The sequence below is a fragment of the Arachis stenosperma genome, chromosome 5 (genome assembly GCF_014773155.1).
Source record: "Arachis stenosperma cultivar V10309 chromosome 5, arast.V10309.gnm1.PFL2, whole genome shotgun sequence".
Classification (NCBI taxonomy): Eukaryota; Viridiplantae; Streptophyta; class Magnoliopsida; order Fabales; family Fabaceae; genus Arachis; species Arachis stenosperma.
The window spans coordinates 125,821,291-125,840,026 of NC_080381.1; the positions used below are offsets into that span (position 1 = coordinate 125,821,291).

The 18,736-nt window shown below is 30.8% G+C and overlaps 1 protein-coding gene across 4 annotated transcripts; it reads right to left on the reverse strand.

Annotated features, from left to right (window-relative positions):
* Window positions 1–6,539: 6,539 nt before the first annotated feature.
* LOC130979730 (pentatricopeptide repeat-containing protein At1g05600) lies at window positions 6,540–11,480 on the reverse strand. 4 transcript variants are annotated; one of them, XM_057903255.1, is made up of 4 exons: window positions 11,307–11,466; window positions 11,033–11,174; window positions 9,807–9,952; window positions 6,540–8,342 (listed from the first exon to the last, which is right to left on the reverse strand). In XM_057903255.1, the coding sequence occupies exon 4, from the start codon at window positions 8,110–8,112 to the stop codon at window positions 6,604–6,606; it is 1,509 nt and encodes a 502-aa protein (XP_057759238.1). In that variant the 5' UTR covers window positions 8,113–8,342; window positions 9,807–9,952; window positions 11,033–11,174; window positions 11,307–11,466; the 3' UTR covers window positions 6,540–6,603. The 4 variants fall into 4 exon arrangements, with proteins under 4 accessions (XP_057759238.1, XP_057759240.1, XP_057759237.1 ...); XM_057903257.1 differs by having other exon boundaries at window positions 6,540–8,064; window positions 8,303–8,342; window positions 11,033–11,456; XM_057903254.1 differs by having other exon boundaries at window positions 11,033–11,480.
* Window positions 11,481–18,736: the final 7,256 nt, after the last annotated feature.

Genomic DNA, 18,736 nt, shown 5'->3' on the forward strand with positions numbered 1-18,736 from the left:
TTGTTATTAAACTGTGTATTTATATTCTTATTAAGCTTCATGCTTTGCTGTTCATAGCAACAAACAAAGCACAGAGCAGAGTTTGAGGAAATATGAGTTTTGGGATCATTGGAAGCATGGAATCGAGGAGGGTGCGAAGCCTCAGGTGTACAATGAAGAGCATGACAACAAGGATCTTCAACAAGGTGTCGCCGCAGCAAGAAACAGAGATTAGAGAACTGGCTGTCAGAAAAATAGAACGGCGATGGAATCTGCTGCACGTCACGCGCTCGGAAAAGATTCTTTCCTTCTTTCTTATAATTTTGATTTGCTTACTAGGTAAGTGAATCTAATTTTGTTGCAGCCAAAGTCCTTTGCAAATTCTGAATTGTTTGTTATCCGTTAGAATTTCTTGCTAACTTTATTGCTATTTGTTTTTCTTTTTAACTCATTTCCTGTGTTTTCTTAAGCTATGCAGGAAAAATTGGGAGAGCTTGAGACGGCAGATAATGTGTCAGTCATATGCAGAGGGTAAGCATTTCTTTGGGTAAAGCAGAAATCAGTAATTGCTGATATATGATATAAGAAGAATGATGAAATTGATTACGAGATCTACTAATTATTGTCTCAATTAGAAGTTAATGTGGTTCTTATTTTTATCAATTATTATGATATTGGTATGGCTTAAATTTCGGTTTGCCGCAAAACGTGGAAAGGTATAATTGTACTTTTTAACGAATGAATCCTTGGTTTCATTGTTAAAGATTGTTCATGAAGTAAGGCTGAATTTGTTGTTTGTGGTATCACTTGGATTCTTTAAATATGGATTTGTGTCAAATTTATTAACTTCTCTTTTATGTTATCCCAATTTGAAACATTTTTATATAGTTGTGGTTGTTTGGAGTATTGGGTAATCACTAAAAGTTGTGCAGTATCTGTGGAAATACATACATGACTAAGATAATTAGCAACTAGATTGTTTGAAAATTTTGTTGCCTAACATTATGTATTGTTACTTCTGAAATGGAGCTTCAACTGATAGTAAAACAGAGGTCTTCAGGTCAGTCTTTATTTAATGAATTGAAGCACCGTATATTTTTTTTAGTCCATCTATTTTTCTCGTGCTTAATCAAAATGGTTGACTTAATTGTGCAAATGGAAAAGTTTACTATTTCAATATTAATTAATAAAAGCATTAAACCCGAGCAATTCATACTACCTGTTCTCTTTTATTTTTCTATAAATTTAACTGAAGGTTTTTGTTTTCTGTTTCCAATTTACAGATGACGATGAATTTGATGAATGTTACTTCCAAAAGAAGTACATTGAAGGTAATTCTCCATTATAAATAAATAAATAATAAAATTGGATCTTCTAAGTTTCTCCCTGTTCTTAAAGAGGAGATAGTATTGTCTTTTCCTTAAGAAATTATGCTTTCTCTATGTTAGGGAGATGCAAAAGGGTTCAGATGTTCTCATGTTTTAAGTTGTGTTTCAATCTCCACCATTAAAAGATAAACATTCAATTTTAATCAATGACAAAGATTGAAACATGACAAACAACATGAAAAGACAATAGAAGATCCAAATACAGCCAAAAAAAAGAAGGAATGGAATCAATAATGTGATGCACGAATGTCATGGTGGAGAAATCATTGAAAACTTTTGAAGTGGTTATCTGGTCATCTGAAATTTGCTTGATTTCCAGCATTTTGATTATTATTACACACACAAATTAGAACTTAAGAGGTGCTTTTTTGCATTATTTTAATTATTACTCCCATGCATGTTGGCATGTGTGGTTTAGATAGGAAAAAATGAGATATTTTAATAGGAAGATGTCTAAACTCAACCATTTAGAAATTTGTCAACTGAAGGTTAGTTCATTGCTTTGAAAATAGGGTACAGAGTTATCAAAGATGTTGCCCTGTTCCAATTTGTTCTTTGTTTCTTGATCCACATGTTAACAAATTTGAATTCTGAAACAATTTAGAGCATAGAAAATGCTATCTTCTATGAACAGCAAGTGGAACATTGATTAAGGGCTACATTAGCTGTTTGCTTACTCATTTCCTCTCTAGAGTGTTGTGCAAGTATAGTGGTTATGGTGAGGAGAATGAGGAGGAACAAGGAGAAGAGGAAGAAAATGGAGAGGAGGAACAGTTGAGGAAAGACTTTTTTAAGACTTTCTTTGTGCTGCTTTGCCAGTCTTCTGGCTCTAACTTACCATATTTGGAACACAAATTATAACCCGAGTTGCTTTCTCTTTTTTGGCGCCTTTTACATTAACATTAATCTATTATTCCGAGTCAATACAATCTTTATCTTATTTTATTTTTTTGGTGACGAGAAAATTAGAAAGCAAGAACTTATTCGCATTCTGATTCAGAGTAAGGTTTTTTTTGTTCACTATTCTCTTTCATTTTTTTTTATGATTGATTCAATGCAATGTATTTTTTATAATATAAAAAACGTTTTTTGGCAGAAGGTGAAACGGAGCAGGAAGAACGAAAAAAATTCTTTTTTTTTTTCAGCCATGATGATCATTAACGGTGATCATCAGGATCCGAACATTGTTTTCGTGTTCTGCTAGCAACACCGTTAATGATCACCATGGCTGAACAAAAAGTTTTTTTTTCCTCTGTTTTTCGTGCTTCATTTCAACTTCTGTCAAAAATACGTTTTTTTATTTATAAAAGATGTCTTGCATTGAATCAATCATTAAAAAGAAAAAACAATAAAAGAGATGATTGAACAAAAAAAACCTACTATGAATCAGAAAGTGAATGAGTTCTTGCTTTCTAATTTTCTCGTCACCGAAAAATATAAAATAAGATAAGATTGTATTAGTTCGGAATAATAGTTAGAACTTGAAATTGAACATAAAGTGATGAAGCTAAACTCATAGCATAATCGTAAAAATAGAACGGCTTAGGGAGGAAGCAGGGTGGTAATGGAGAGAACAAAAAAGTAGGTGGCAGAAGACAGAGGCAATGGCAAATCTATAAAGTTTCTGTCTACTGTATTAATGTATTAATGTAAAAGCGCCAAAAAAGAGAAAGCAACTCGGGTTGTAATGGGTGTTCCAAATATGGTAAGTCAGAGCCAGAGGACTAGCAGTGCAGCACAGAGAAGTCTTAAATGGCAGAAGACAGAGGCAATGGCAAATTTTTTTCTTCTTTTAGAGAGTAAATGAATAATGAACCACTATACTTGCACACACTCTAGAGAGTAAATGAGTAAGCAAACAGCTAATGTAGCCCTTAATCCATGTGAAACCTTAGTACTAAAAGTAACACCAAAAAGCAAGTAATCAAAGAAGCTCTATCTCTATCTCTATTCGACTTGGCAACTACAAATAATTCAAGTCGCACAGGCAATGTTCCGCTTGCTGCTTATAAAAGATAGCATTTTCTATGCTCTAAATTGTTTCAGAATTTAAATTGGTTAACGTGTGCATCAAGAAACAAGAACAAATTGAAACAGCGGCAACATTTTTAACAATTCTGTACTGTATTTTTCAAAGCAATGAACTAACCTTCAGTTGACAAATTTCTAAATGGTTGAGTTTACTATTTTTCCATTAAAATATCTCATTTTTTCATATGTAAACCACACATGCTAACATGCATGGGAGTCATAATAATTTGTGGGTGTAATAATAATCAAAATGTTGGAAATCAAGCAAATGTCATGGGCCACCATGACATTCGTGCATCATAGGTGCTACACTCGAAACACTCTAGTTTTATTAAAGAAGGAGCAGCTACAACTAATATCAAAGTAAATTTAAAATGCAATGGGAATGATTCATTAGTGCCTAATTGTTTTTCACCAACATAGGTGCACAAATAAATAAATGGTTAAATAAAAAGACACTACAAAAAGAATTGGTATTTTACTGTACTTTTTGAATTATTATATAATGGTTTTAACTGCTATTATAATTAAGAATGACAATTTAAAAAAATTATACATTTAAGTCTTTTTGTTAATTAAGTCCAATAAAATTGGTCTAACATAATAAAAATCAGTTTTAACTAGTATTATTCTAAGTTTTATTATTTAATTTGGTTGAACTTGATTCATAAAAAAAAACTTTAATGTATGGCATTACTCTTTTAAAAAACACTGTAATTTTAAGTATTATTTTAGAAGTTAAGACGATTTTTTAGAAACGGTTACAATAATCATTTTAAAACGGCACTTTTTTCAATTAGTATAAAACCCTAAAGAGAAAGTATAGGGAGCCAATGGCGTACAATGTGTATAATGGAGGTTTAAAAAGTATTAGAGATATGACCATTAGTGTTACATTGTCCTGTTAGGTTACGCTTTTAGGATGAGTGGGTTCATGATATGGTATTAGAGTTCTAAATCCGAAAGGTCAAGAGTTCAATCTTTGGTGAACTCCAAAATCAACTTAAATTTTTGGGATGGGTGATTTTATAACATGAGATGTTTATTATTTCTGGTATCCGGATGGTTATTCTGGATAGTATGGGTGATGTTCATTTTACTCATGGACTAAAAATTTAGCCCATTGTACACATTGTATGCTTAGGCCATTGGTTCCCTAACACTACCCAACCCTAAACGGTTTTTTACTGTCTCAAATGAGAGTTGAAAATTGTTATTTTTGTTATATTAAAATGACAATTTAATACAACCGTTATTTTTACTAGTATTGTAAGAATTGGACCGGATCGGTTAGTTCGACCAAAAAACTGATAAATCAAACTTTCAATCGGTCCAGTCTAGTGATACCGGTGAAAACCAGTTCAACTAGTTAGTTTACTAGTTCAATGAAGCAAGTGTTGAGGTTTGAATTTTGCCTTGTATATTCAGCAATTTATTAAACAGCTGCAAGCAGCAAATATTAAAATGAAGCACGACAGATTAATCCTTAACCTGTCGGATTGGGAGATACCGTGAAAAAAAAATTTACAAGTAGAAGAACAACCATTCAATTGGTACAGAGCCCTTATGACCGTTTCTCAAAGCAATTCTTAGTTCAGTTAGTTGGAGAAAAAAAACACATACAACTTAAATTTTTCAAATACAAGCACTTTAACTCAGGGTTCCCCATTAACAGCTAAAAAAATCGAACGATCAAAGAACAAGAACAATAATTGACAAACAAGATCACAAGTATTAAAGCTAAAGAGATTAAGAGACAAGTATTAACAGAGATGTCTCAGCCTCATCAACATTTGAAGGCAAATGAAGAAGCCACATACCTTAGAAATGAACAAGTAGCAATGTATTCTAACAGGGAATTCACATTGAAAAGTCTTGCTCTAAATTTCTTTGTATAAGTTTGACAGTGAGATGATAAATATGGACATAAGAAATCACTACATAATCTCAAAAAGAATTATACAGATGTATTATCTCACTAGAAGGCTTACTAGATGGATGATCTCTTTCAAAAGCAGCATGAACAAGTTTTATGTCTACCAATTGTAAGAAATCAAAATTATTGGCATCATAACTCTATCAGAACAAGCTTTTTTTTACCACATATACAGTTTGCATTGATAGACATTGCCATTTGTGTCATCTCAAAAGTTAGCAGCACCTTGTATTTATGTGTTGATGATTGCCGTTTGTTGCGTGGTTTCTATTCCATGGTGGATCCATTAGCTTAACCTGCTCGACAATATCGCCCTACACTTGTGCCTTTTCTTGGTTCAAGCGTTAAAATGAGAAAACATTAGTTAAAGACAACAATAATAAAATAAAAAATCTAAGAGTAAATCTAAGTAACAAACAATAGAATAGATGATTAAATTAAATTAATATGAGGAGGGAGGAAAAGTCATTGTGTGTACCTCCAAGGTCTCAGCAGTTTTGTTTAAATCCAGCAGTTTTAGTTAACAACCCTGCCACATGCACATGACATGGTTGGCCATTACAAGAAAGCATCACATTAATGAAAAGTGAAGAACCTCTTAAAAAAATTACCATTGAGCATTACAGAGAGAAGATTAATTGATTATGGACATACCCAAGGAACTGTCATAAAGAATTTGAGCATTGAAGTTAAGTGAAATATCAATTTGAGCATTTTACAACAATTTGTTTTATAATTGTTGACATCTACATCAGCAATTTTAATTTATTTGATTCTTATGATGTGAAGAATTGCAGGTAAAATAATGGTTTTTGATAATTTTGTTGTAAAAATGGTCTATTTCTAAGTTGAAATTATTAGGGATATTTTAAAAAAAAATTAACACAATATTTCCTACAATATAACTGTCAACCAAACTCAGGAAGTTTGATTCTTAAGATTATCATTCTCAGGATTCAGGAATCATGTACCAGCCAAATTCTCAACCCAAACATTCCCAGGAATCTGATTCCCAGAGAAAATCCGCCACATTATTCTCATATTTTGGGTGGATAGAAAACATAGCAAAAATCTATCCCAAGGGCCAAGACACTAAGAGAATTGTATAAAATGATATATCTGTATTTCTATTAATGTGATGTCTTTTTTTTTTGGTGACTATTAATGTGATGTCTTTGAAGCTAATAGAGAAGCACTAAAGTAAATAAAAGAATTTGAAGTATAGTATTCTAGTAATTTAGTTATTATACAACTACAACAGTAAAAGAATCATAAACTTGTTAGGCAGCTAAATGTCTCATTATACACTTCCATCTTATCCGAGACACAAAACAAAGATGTCAATGAATACCATACAGAAACTTCTGGAAACTTTCCTTGGCTTATCATTTCCTCCAACCACATAACAGCTTCATATTGTCTTCCAAGACCGCAAAGACCCTTAATCAGTGAATTGTAACTGTCTTCACATGGCCAATATGATTTATGTGACATTTTTTCCATAATTTCGCTTGCTTCAAGATATCTCCTTTCATGACAAAGCATTTCCAACAAAATGCAATAAGTTTCCTTGTCAGTATTGAAACCTACTGTTTTTGACATCTTATTCAAACTCTTGAGCACCGCCGTTAATAATCCGAGATTATGAAGGTTTTTCAAGAGAATAGTGTACATTCTAGCAGTTGGAAGACAATTTGCTTCCACCATGTCCTCCTCAATTGCCTTTATAGCTTCATCCACTTCACTAACCTTGCACAATGCAGCTACCTTTGCCTCAAAGATAGTGTGTGCTGGTTTAAATCCTTTGCTCTGCATTTCAATAATAACTTTATCGGCCTCGTCGATTTTCCCTTCGCTGTATAAATCAACAGCCATGGCTGTATAACTTGCCAAACTAGGAACTGAGCCCCTGACTAAAGCTTCATGAATCAAGCGTTTAATGCCTTCTATATCTTTACCATCACGACACTGACCAAGATCAAGTCGGTTATAACATCGCTTGGGTGCTTTCAGTCCTTTCCTCAAGATTTTACCTAGAATCTCCATAGCTTCATCGAATTTTCCCTCATCACACAAAGCATCCAAAAGTGTTCTATAAACTACAATATCCTCACCGTTACCTTTTTGCGATATTCTCCAAAACATTGAATACAAAAGATGTGTGGCCTCATGTAACCTCATATCATGGCACAATCCCTTCATCAAGATCACATAGCTGTCCCTATTCGGGTAGCAACCTTGAAAATCCATCTCCTGGAATATCTGCAACGCCAAATCAGAGCGGCCCTTCTGGCAGAGAGCATACATAAACAAGTTCAAGGCTGGAACACGAGACTTCACCGCCCAGCCACAAGAGCTCTCTACAAAGAGCCGGTAAGCAGATTCAAGCCGGTCCTCATTCACCATTATCTCCATCAGGGTATTGAAAGATTCAGTCCAATTCACACAATTAAAGCGAGGAATATCCCTATACAAAGAGACAGCTTCATCTAGCATCCCAGCTTTCACATACGTCTTGATAGCAGACACAAAGATTGAATCTTTGCACTCACATGAATCCTCCCTCATCTGCTCAATCAAACTCCTCATGTCATTGATCCTCCCTGAAGCTCCAAGGATGCTGATCATGGTTGCATAGACAGGACCATTGTGGGAGTAATTAGGGTACTTGGTTTTGGCATCATTGAAAATTTGAAGAGCCTTTGAAGGGTTCTTTTGGGTTCTTATAATCTGAGAAAGGTAAGTGGGTGTTAACACCCTTGGCCATCTTGTAGCCATGTAACTTAGAATTATTCAACACAAAGCACTAAAACTTCTCTCTTTCGCTCTCACTCCCCCAAAAAATTAGCTAATAACATTTTTAACTCGACATGAACTAGTTCTACTGATACACACAAAACATAACAATGACCATAAGTTAAGTGAATGTTTCACTATAAAAATAAGTGATATTTAGGTGTTTCACTACCTCACACACTCCTGCATCTATCCAGAGGTGATTCAAGAACCTGAAACCAGAAAGAAAAAATTCAGGTGAGTGCAACATAAAAACCCACTAGTTTGGCATTTAGCAACATGATACATATCCAAATATCACCTTTTAGTCATCAATATTTGTTTAGAATTCCCTTTATCTCATAATCTATATCTCAACCTTTGTTTCCTCCTTTTCTAATTTTTTTTTTCTCATTTTATTCCTCATCATCACTTAATTGTAAACTATTAGTTTGTAATTCAAATAGGTTCCAAAATGATTCCAGAGATGGTGTTTCATCTACTTCTCAACTTTTTCATGTATTAATAATAATAATAATAATCTGTGTGATATGATAAATCAAGAACTGCAGACCATCATATGCAAGACACTTACTACATTGTGTTTAATGGTAGTGGACTAGTGGTGAAGTGAACCTAAATGGCAAGCAAAACAGAAGCAAACTAGGGCCTTCATCCTTCCATTTGTGTTTGATTACATTCAAGTGACAAGCAAATCAGAAGCAAATTAAGGTTCCAGAATGTTAATTGGTTCAATTTTTCATAAAGCAGTAGGATCTAGTCATACACAAGAAAATTAAGGTTCTATTTGGGCAGGACATATCACAACGATTAAAGAGCTCCAGATGAATTGAATAAAGTTTAATCACACTATTTTCATCTCATAAAGAGTTAAACCAGAACTAACCTATTAAAAAAGCTAGATAAACTTAAAATTAAGTGGTAGTGGAACTGTCCTGAGATACAAATTAAAAGGGAGTAATGTTGTTGTTAAAAGGGATTGATCCATTATTTATATATCTATATATCTAATAGAAGCATGCAGAAAACGCAGATGTGGCTATCATCAACATTAAACAGTACAAATGTTAATATGTACTACTGAGGATGACAATATTGAAGTTCAAGCGAAGTTACGTTTGTTGTGATCATTTTTTCATGTGTCATCAAATCTTTAATAATTATACAATGAAAATGCCAAATTGAGCTTATTTCAACAACTTAGTGATTTTCTTTAATGATTGATCTATAAAATTACTATTTAAACTATGCTACTGAATATATAGAAATGTACCCAGAAGACAGAGATTAGAATCACAGCAAAGAGAAAAATTTACTCATCACCAAACCTGAAAGATGAGACATAATTAATGTGCTTTCATCAATTATGATGGAGCACAGTTACAGCTTTATGTAGGTCCTCTAATGTTCTTCATATATATGGCTATGGCATACAAATTATTAAAATATTTTTTGATACATCTGACAGTATGGCATACTACATTGGCTATATCCAAAAAGCTAATTAAGGTTCCAGAATGTTAATTAGATCATTCTTTCATAAAGCAACAGGGTTTCTTCACTTATGCCAAGTCCAAATAAAAGATGAAAAGTAAATCAAAGGAGGCACCAGGCAAATTCACATTCGATATTATATTGATCTAAGCAACTGATAATCAACAATGATAAGGAAATACCTTTGCTAATTCCTTTATCCATAATGAGTGCAGCTGCTTAGGGGTGCTTGCAGTTCCAAGAATACCATCCTTTTTAGGTTTTCCCACATTTCTAAGTGCAGAAAAACCACCTATACTTTCTTCTTCCCTCAATGAACTATAAATTCCTGAAAGTTAACGCACATATCTCACTTACAACTACTAATCTCTAAAATCAGCCGAAGAAACAAATCTTCTCACTTTTTAAGAAGATTTTATTTTATATCATAATGCTGCAGGGTTTAATCATCCAGCTGAATCGAATAAAGTTTAAAAATAAATAAATTCAATTCACAGAGGAAGAGAAAAAAAAAATAACGAATATTTGGATTAAATAAAACAAGAGACACAAAACTATGTACCAGAAAGAGAAAGGATAACTAATAGAACATGAAGAATGAGAACGCAAAACTTTGTTACTGAAGGAGACGGTGTTCATTGCGGTGCCGGCAGCAGAGTTCGCAGTCGGCGGCAAAGGATGCTGGTGGGTAGAACAACGTGAGGAGAGAAAGCAAAAGGTTGGGGAGATAGAGAGATTACATAGCAACAGCAACGGCAGAGAGAGAACGCATAGTGGCTGCTGGTGTATGATGGAGTGATTAGGTCGCCGTTGGTTTCTGCCGTTCTGGGCTATGTAACCAAGGTTGCAAGAACCAAACCGGCCATTGAACTAGTGGAGTGACTGGTTCAATGGTTCAAAGGTCTAACCAGAATCAAAACTAGTTTAATTAAATATGCAATAAATTTATTAAAATTCAATATATAATTTCAGATATTCAAATTCAATCGTTTCTAAACTAATTTCAAAGTTTCACAATGTCTATAATTTATCATTAAAAGTTTACAAAATAAAAAATTTCTAAACCTGCTGAATGCATATAACCATATTTAGTTTTTAGGATTCTAATCCATTAATCAGCATCCAAACTAAACTGAAAATACATCAAAAACAAAAACTAAATTGAATCCAATTCCAAACTCAGAATTCAAATTAAATTGAATTCTAATTGAATTTAGAATCACGCTAGCATTCAACAAATTAAATAAATAATCCAATTCTAAACTCAGAATACGAACTCAGCTCAGAATATTAAAATTAATTGAAAAAAAAAGATGAACCCAAAATTAATTCAAGAGTAATTGAAGAATCCACGGCGACGATATAGGAAGTCAGGGAAGAACGACAAGGTTAGAGGCGAGGAGCTTACCGTCGACGACGTCCAAGAAGCAAACAGCGACATCACTCGCGGCGCAGAACAGAAAGGCAATTTGGGCAGCGAACCCGCGACAGAGACGAAGTAGACCAACCGTGAAGTAGCAAGGAGAGGGACGCGGGTGAGGTGACCGACGCTGGTTGGGTCAACGACGGCGACAACGACCGAGAGAAGAAGCATTGAAGATTGAAAAATAAAACTGACGAAGCACTGAAGCAAGCAAGCAGCAAGCAGTGGCTAGTAAGGGAGGAGGCCGAGGAGTGCTTACCGTAGAGGTGAGCAACAGCGAGGTGACCGAAGAGGCGACCGACAAGATGACCGATGTGCGACGGTGAAGTGGCGATGTGTCCGAACAGAGATTCTACAGCGAGGAGAAGAGGGCGAATGGCAGCTGGTGGTGGGGGCTGCAGCCGTTGTCTCTGATAGGGTTTAGCAAGGTTAAGTTTGGTTTGTGAGGCAAATTTATTTTAAAAAATTTTGCCAAATAATTTTTGGTGAAAACTTAGTTGAAGTAGACTTTGGGTTTGTTTGGGTGAGCTTTTAAAAAAAAAGATTTTTTTTGAGTTATTTTTTTTAAAAAATCTTTTTTTTTGTGATTTTTTTAAAAGATCTTATAGAGAAGTAAAAGTAATTTTTTGTTTGGATATTTCATATAAAAAAGTCTTTTTATTTATCAATTATGTTTGGGTATAACAATATAAAAGTATTTTTTATTTATTTATTATATGAAAAATATCTTTTTTTTTAAGGAAAAAATATCTTTTAAAAAAATATGTAAATTACAGCTTCTCAAAAAAAATATATTTTTTTTATTTTACTAGTGCTTTTATTTTTACTACTAGAAATTTGCCAAACACGTTAAAAAATAAAAAAAAGATATTTTTTCATTGAAAAAAGATTTTTTTTTTTTACAAAATAATGGCGATCAAACATACACTTTACATAAAATTAATATCTAAGAACTGTTATGAAAATTTAATCAAATCAATCAAATTATTTGAAGTTAAATTTTAAATATTAACTTTACGTAAAGTTGATTGTACTTGAGTTTGCACCATAATTTTTTGTTTCAACTAAATTGACTAATTGACCGATTCCGATTAACCTGATTGAACTGTATTAATTTCTCTATCAAAACTTAAGAAATAACTAACAATTTTGACCAAAAATAAAAGTAATAACTAAAAATAATGAAAATTTTTCATTATCAGATCAAATATATTTTTTATTTTTAATGTTTACGATTTTTTTTAAAATATTTTTAATATTTAATTTAATTTAATTTTATTCTTAACATTTAAATAAATTTAAATTTTATTTTTACAGTTAATTTTTTAACGGTTAACATCTAGTAATATTTTTTTTTTAATTTTACTCTTATAAAAAAAATTTAACTTTAATCCTTAATCCATTTAATACCACAACCTTAATTCTTTATTGCTACTCTTCCTTCACCGCCACCACTCACCATTATCTTATTACAATAATATTCTGCGTCCAAATAATTTCACTAATCAAGTCTAACTAAGTTATACATAAACAACTTTCCACTTTTATAACCTCCTTTACATCTACGTACCACTTACACGTAACTGACTTTTAAACATGAACAACTTCCCACTTTGAACGTAAACGGTTTCTTGTTCTTCGTTGTTATCGTTATCGTCATTATTGTTATTATTATTGTTGAATTTTTGCCATATTGATGATGTTATCCGATCCAAAATTGATTTTGGATGTGTTTTTGTTCACAATTCAATCTTATTTGTGTGCTTATTTTCGAACTGAATTTATGTGTCGCAATCATTATGTAATTTTGGTTCATTTTTGAGTTAATTATGTCACAATTGTTATGTAATTTCAGTTCATTTTTGAGTTAATTGTATCGCAATCCATTATGTAATTTTGGTTCATTTCTAAGTTAATTATGTCACAATCATTATATAATTTCGGTTCATTTCTGAATGAATTAAGATGTATTTGGACTCGTTGTCCTGTACAATTAAAAAAAAAATTTCTTCTTCCTCCTCATCTTCTGCTGCTTCTTCTTCTTCTTTTTCATCTTTTTCTTCTTTATTGTCTCTTTTTTTTTATTTTCTTACAGTTCTTCTAGTTTCACTTTTTAAGAGGAATAAAACCAAGAAAAAGAGAAGAAAATATCAAACAAAAAATATATTAATAACGTTGTCTGATCTAAAATTAATTTTGGATGTGTTTTTGTTCATGATTCAGTATTGTTTGTTTGCATGTTTTTTAACTGAGTTTATGTGTCACAACCATGATGTAATTTCGGTTCATTTCTGAGTTAATTGTGTCATAATCCATTATGTAATTTCGGTTCATTTCTGAGTTAATTGTGTCGAAATCCATTGTATAATTTTGGTTCATTTTTTAGTGAATTAAGGTGCATTTGGAGTCGTTGTCCTACACAACTTAAAACTCTTTCGCCTCCTTCTTCTCATCTTCTACTGCTTCTTCTTTTTTTCATCTTTTACTTCTTCATCTTCACCTTCTTATTTCATTTTCTCAAAATTCCTTTTGATTTAATCTCTTAAGAGGAATAAAACCAAGAAAAGTAGAAAAAATATATATAAAAAAGAAGAAACATATTAATGAGGTTGTCTAATCAAAAATTGATTTTAGATATGTTGTTGTTCATGATTCAGTCTTGTTTGTGTGCTTGTTTTCGAACTGAGTTTATGTGTCGCAATCATTATGGTAAATTTCGGTTCATTTGTCAATTAATTGTGTCGCAATTGTTATGTAATTTTGTTTCATTTTTGAGTTAATTGTCTCGCAATCCATTATGCAATTTCAGTTTATTTCTGAGTTAATTGTGTCTCAAGCACGATATAATTTTGGTTCATTAAAATAAGGTGCATTTGGACTTATTGTCTTGCGCAATTTAATATTCTTTCTCCTCACCTTCTACTGCAATAACAACAATAAAAGAAGCAACAAAATAATGACGATGAAAAAAAAATATGCGAAAGAGAAGGAGAAGGAAAAGGAGAGGGGGAGCAGGAAGAGAAGGAGGAGAAAGAGAAGGAGGAAAGTGAAGAAGAAGAAAAAGACAATGACGACGACGATAACGTAAAATTCTGCGCGTGAACGTAAATGACTTGGTTGGAAGAATGATGTGGCGCGTGTAATCACGCTCTTTTTAATGAGAGTAGTTTTTGTTGGTGTTGGATCTACTTAGTTGGACTTGGATAGTAATATTGCTTATTTGCTTGGATGTGTAGCAAATCTAAAAATCTCTACATCCAAGCAAAATACTTAACCAAGTTGTTATAACCATTTTTCAAATTACGCGTCTTCTTCTCCCTCTCCGTTTCCTCCTTCTCCTCCTCTTTTTTTTTTTTTTTTTAAATTTGCACACGTAGGTTCTTCTTCTTCTCTTTCGTATCGTCATCACCAACAACACCAATATTTTGCTAACATCTTGGCTCTGATTTTTTCTGATGCAATTATTAAATAATTTTGGTTCATTTTTTAGTTTATTTCGATTCATTTGTGTGTTCACTTGATGCTGCTGATAAGTATTGACCAAATCTTTTATTCTTTAAGTAATTTCGATTTATTTCTTAGTTTATTTGAGGTTCATTTGGATGCTAAAAGATTTGGTCAATACTTATCAGCAGCATCAAGTGGACCTCAATTAACACACAAATGAACTAAAATTAGTTCAATTTTGAACATGTAGTCAAAAAGACTCAATCATCAACAAAAATACATCTAATCCATTTCTGGATCTAAATGAACCTCAATTAAACTAAAAAATGAACCGAAATTACTTAAGAAATAAAAAATTTGGTCAATACGTAACAATAGCATCAGGTGAACCTCAATTAACAAACAAATGAACCGAAATTAGTTTAATTTTGAACAAGTAGTCAAAAAAACTCAATCATTAATAAAAATACATCCAATTTATTTCTAGATCCAAATGAACCTCAATTAAACTAAGAAATGAACTGAAATCATTAAAGGAATAAAAAATTTAGTCAATACTTATCAACAATATCAGATGAAATTTAATTAACACACAAATAAACCAAAATTAGTTCAGTTTTGAACAAACAATCAAAAAACCTCAATCATCAATAAAAACACATCAAATTTATTTCTAAATCTATATGAACCTCAATTAAACTAAGAAAAAAAGAAAAAATACAGCAACAATAACAACAATAAAAGAATAATAATTGAGAGAAAACACGCAAAGAAAAAAGAATACGAAGAAGAAGAAGGAACGCGAATAAGAAGAAGAAAGGATGCGAAAGCAGAGAAGGAGGAATGCGAAAAAGAAGAAGGAATAACGCAAAAAAAAAGAAGAAGAAACACGATGAAAAAGAATATATTTGTATTAATCAAACACATTAGTATAATGAAAGTAATTTTAGTTGAATTTGAACCAATTTTATTAAACTTAGTTGCTAAAAGGATTTAGGTTAATAGTTAGATTGATTGCGAAATGTTTTTAATTCCTTCACATCGTGCTGCAAAATGACCATGCGTACGCATTTGCATAACTCTTTCCACTTTTGCGTAAAATGGAAATTAATATTTAAATAAAAAAATCCGAATAATCATAAAAACACAACACAACACAACAGGGCAAATTAGAACAGTTCACAACACAACACATTCATCAATCATGATGATGATGAGTTTTGGTACTTAGTAGCAGCACTCATCAAACATTATATGCTACTCTAATCATCCTGCACGTGTTACCTCTTTTTGTCAATTTTATATAAAGAGGACCCATTAGGCATAATAGCATATCTAGAAGCTCACTCATCTAATTTCCTAACTCCCCATCACTCTCCACAAAAGGAGTGACCACTCTTTTCTTTTGTGTTTTTTTTTTTATTTTTTAATTTTTTCACTAAAAATAAAGAGATTTAAATTTGTAATTTTTAGGTGAGTATGAAAAGATTATATCATTTGAGCTATTTAAAATGAAAGGCAACAAATATATATGAATAAAATCAATTTCAAAGGTATCTTAGATGATTTAAATTGTACACGCATATATAAATTTTTTGAAATTAGAATTTAATTTTTGTGTAAAATGTTTTATATAGTTAGATAATTATATTTATTTTTTTTATAATTATTTATATAATTAATATAAAAAAATAAATATTTTTTATTAATTTAATATTGTGTAATTAAATACATGTATAAAAATAATATATCAAATTAAATTCTTAAAATTATCCTATATTTTCTCATATAAATATATTATAAACACGACTAACTGTACAATTTGAGTTGCAGCCCCACTCGCCTTTGAATATATTAATGAAATTCATCTTGAATATTCGTAAATTGTTTTTTTTTATAAAATTAATTTTTTAATTAATAATCAATTAACAAAAATAAAAAAATACATACTATTAATTTTATAATTAAAATGTACTACATATCGCTTTTTTGTGCAACTAAAATCATATCTTTTTTTAAAATTAAAGAATTTTCTCTTTCTTCTCTCTTTTTTTGATTATTTTTCTATCAATTCCATTGCTTCATCCACTTTATTTTTCGTATATATTATTATCAATGACTAATTATAAATTTAACAATAAAAATATACAATATGACATTCTTTAATTACAATTAAAATTAAAATTAAAATTAAAATTAAGATCTAATTATATTATATTATTAATTTAACAACCAATATATATATATATATATATATATATATATATCACATAATATTTTTTCAATAAAATTAAGATAAAATATTTTCCTCCAGTAAATTCTATTCCTCCATCTTCTTATCTACATCTCTCCTTCTCTATTTCTTTCTACCATTTTCACTCATATATAACTTATAATTTATATTTTATGTTAACAATTTGACAAAATAAAATATGTCACGAAATATTCTTTCATTACAATTAAAATAATTTTTTTCTCTAAAATTAACAAACTTCATGTCTCCCTCTTTTTTTATATCTCTTGCTCTTTTCTCTCTCATTTTCTATCACTCTCTATCTTTCTATTTATTCTACAAAAAATAAAATTAATAAAATAATATAATTAAAAAAATTCAGTAATATTATTCACAAAAATATTATTATTATTATTATTATTATTATTATTATTATTATTATTATTATTATTATTATTATTATTATTATAGGTATATTTTTTATTTTTTATTTAACTTTAAATTTTATCGCTTATTTTTAATCTATATATATTTTCACTTTTCTTTCTTCAAATATTTATTACATATAATTTTAAGAAAATACTAATGTTGTGATTAATAATTAGAATCAAGATTCAATTGTTTCAAAAAATATTTAATTTTTTTATTTATAGAGACTTTAGTCTTCTTAGCTGATAGAGACTTTTATTCCCTACAATTTTTTTATAAAAATAATTTGATTCTATAAATCTTTTTTACTATAATCTATAATACCATAACAAAGCTGATATAATTTTAAAAGCTTTTTTTTTTCTGGAAAGACATTAGTATTAACTAATTATTAACTAAAAAATCGATTTTCAATTTTTCCACATATTTTTGCGGTAATAATGGAGGATAAAAATTGATACTTTTGATGTGGTTATGCATAAAACATGAAAATGAAGAGCGTAACCTTTTTAAGTTTTAACCAATCTTAAGCAACATATCTTGAAAACTCAATGTTGGAAAGTCTTAACGACAAAGAGAAGCCTCCAACTTCCACACACACACACACATGGACATGGTGAGTTCTGAAGTCAAGATAACAATAATCAGCACACACACCTGTATGTTGTATATCTTTTCCAACCTCCCACCAAGAATGCATGTAATAATCAACATAACAAGTTCTGTTTGGAAGCCAAGAAAAGAAACAAGTACACTTTTCCCACTTTAGTGCATGCTTATATACATATTGTGCACGCAGTACTATAGGGTAAAGTTTGTATATGATGATTATTGTTTAATTAGATAGCATATATTACAATGAATGTGAGGGATTGATGGTGTGGGGAATGCCGCCTGACTCGAGATGTCTAACTACTCATGTGATGAGTTTTTGTGACAATTTTTCGGACCAGGCTTCATTCCCCTCACTACGTCTTCTCTTGCCTCTTCTTTTGCTATATTATTCTTTATTCTCTCAGTTTTGTTTCAGATTTTCTAACTTGATTAAGGTGTGATCATGATGAATAAAGATATATAAATAATCTTCTGGCATAGATTCTCAGCCCTACGTACACAATAATTTAATTTCTTCTCTCTTAGAATTAGTATATATACACATACATCAATGTCATGTTATTAACTTATTTTGCTGTTTATTAACATTAAGATTTCAGTACAAAGCCCGTGAGCTGGTGATGTACACAAATTTGGGAGATGCTTGGTAGGTATGTGTTTTTCTTTTATTTTAATTTAATTTCTCTTCTATGTTAGTTTCTTTTGTGGTTTATGAGTTCAGAGGCAACCAACTCAAATGGCATAGTTTTATTAACATGATAAATTTAGAATGAAACTAACACTGATTTTCTCTCTCTCTCTCTCTCTCTTCCTCTCTCTCTCTATATATATATATAAAATTAAATAAGAAATTAAAGATTATCACAAATAAGTTGATATATGTAATGTATAAGTATACTGAACAGAAAATTTTTTCTTACACTAGAATATACAAGAAAATATCAATTTTCTATAATTTCCAGGCA

What these genes read in the sequence shown, in the direction of transcription:
- LOC130979730 (XM_057903254.1), bottom strand. Translation starts at nt 8,112, where the DNA reads ATGGCTACAAGATGGCCAAGGGTGTTAACACCCACTTACCTTTCTCAG.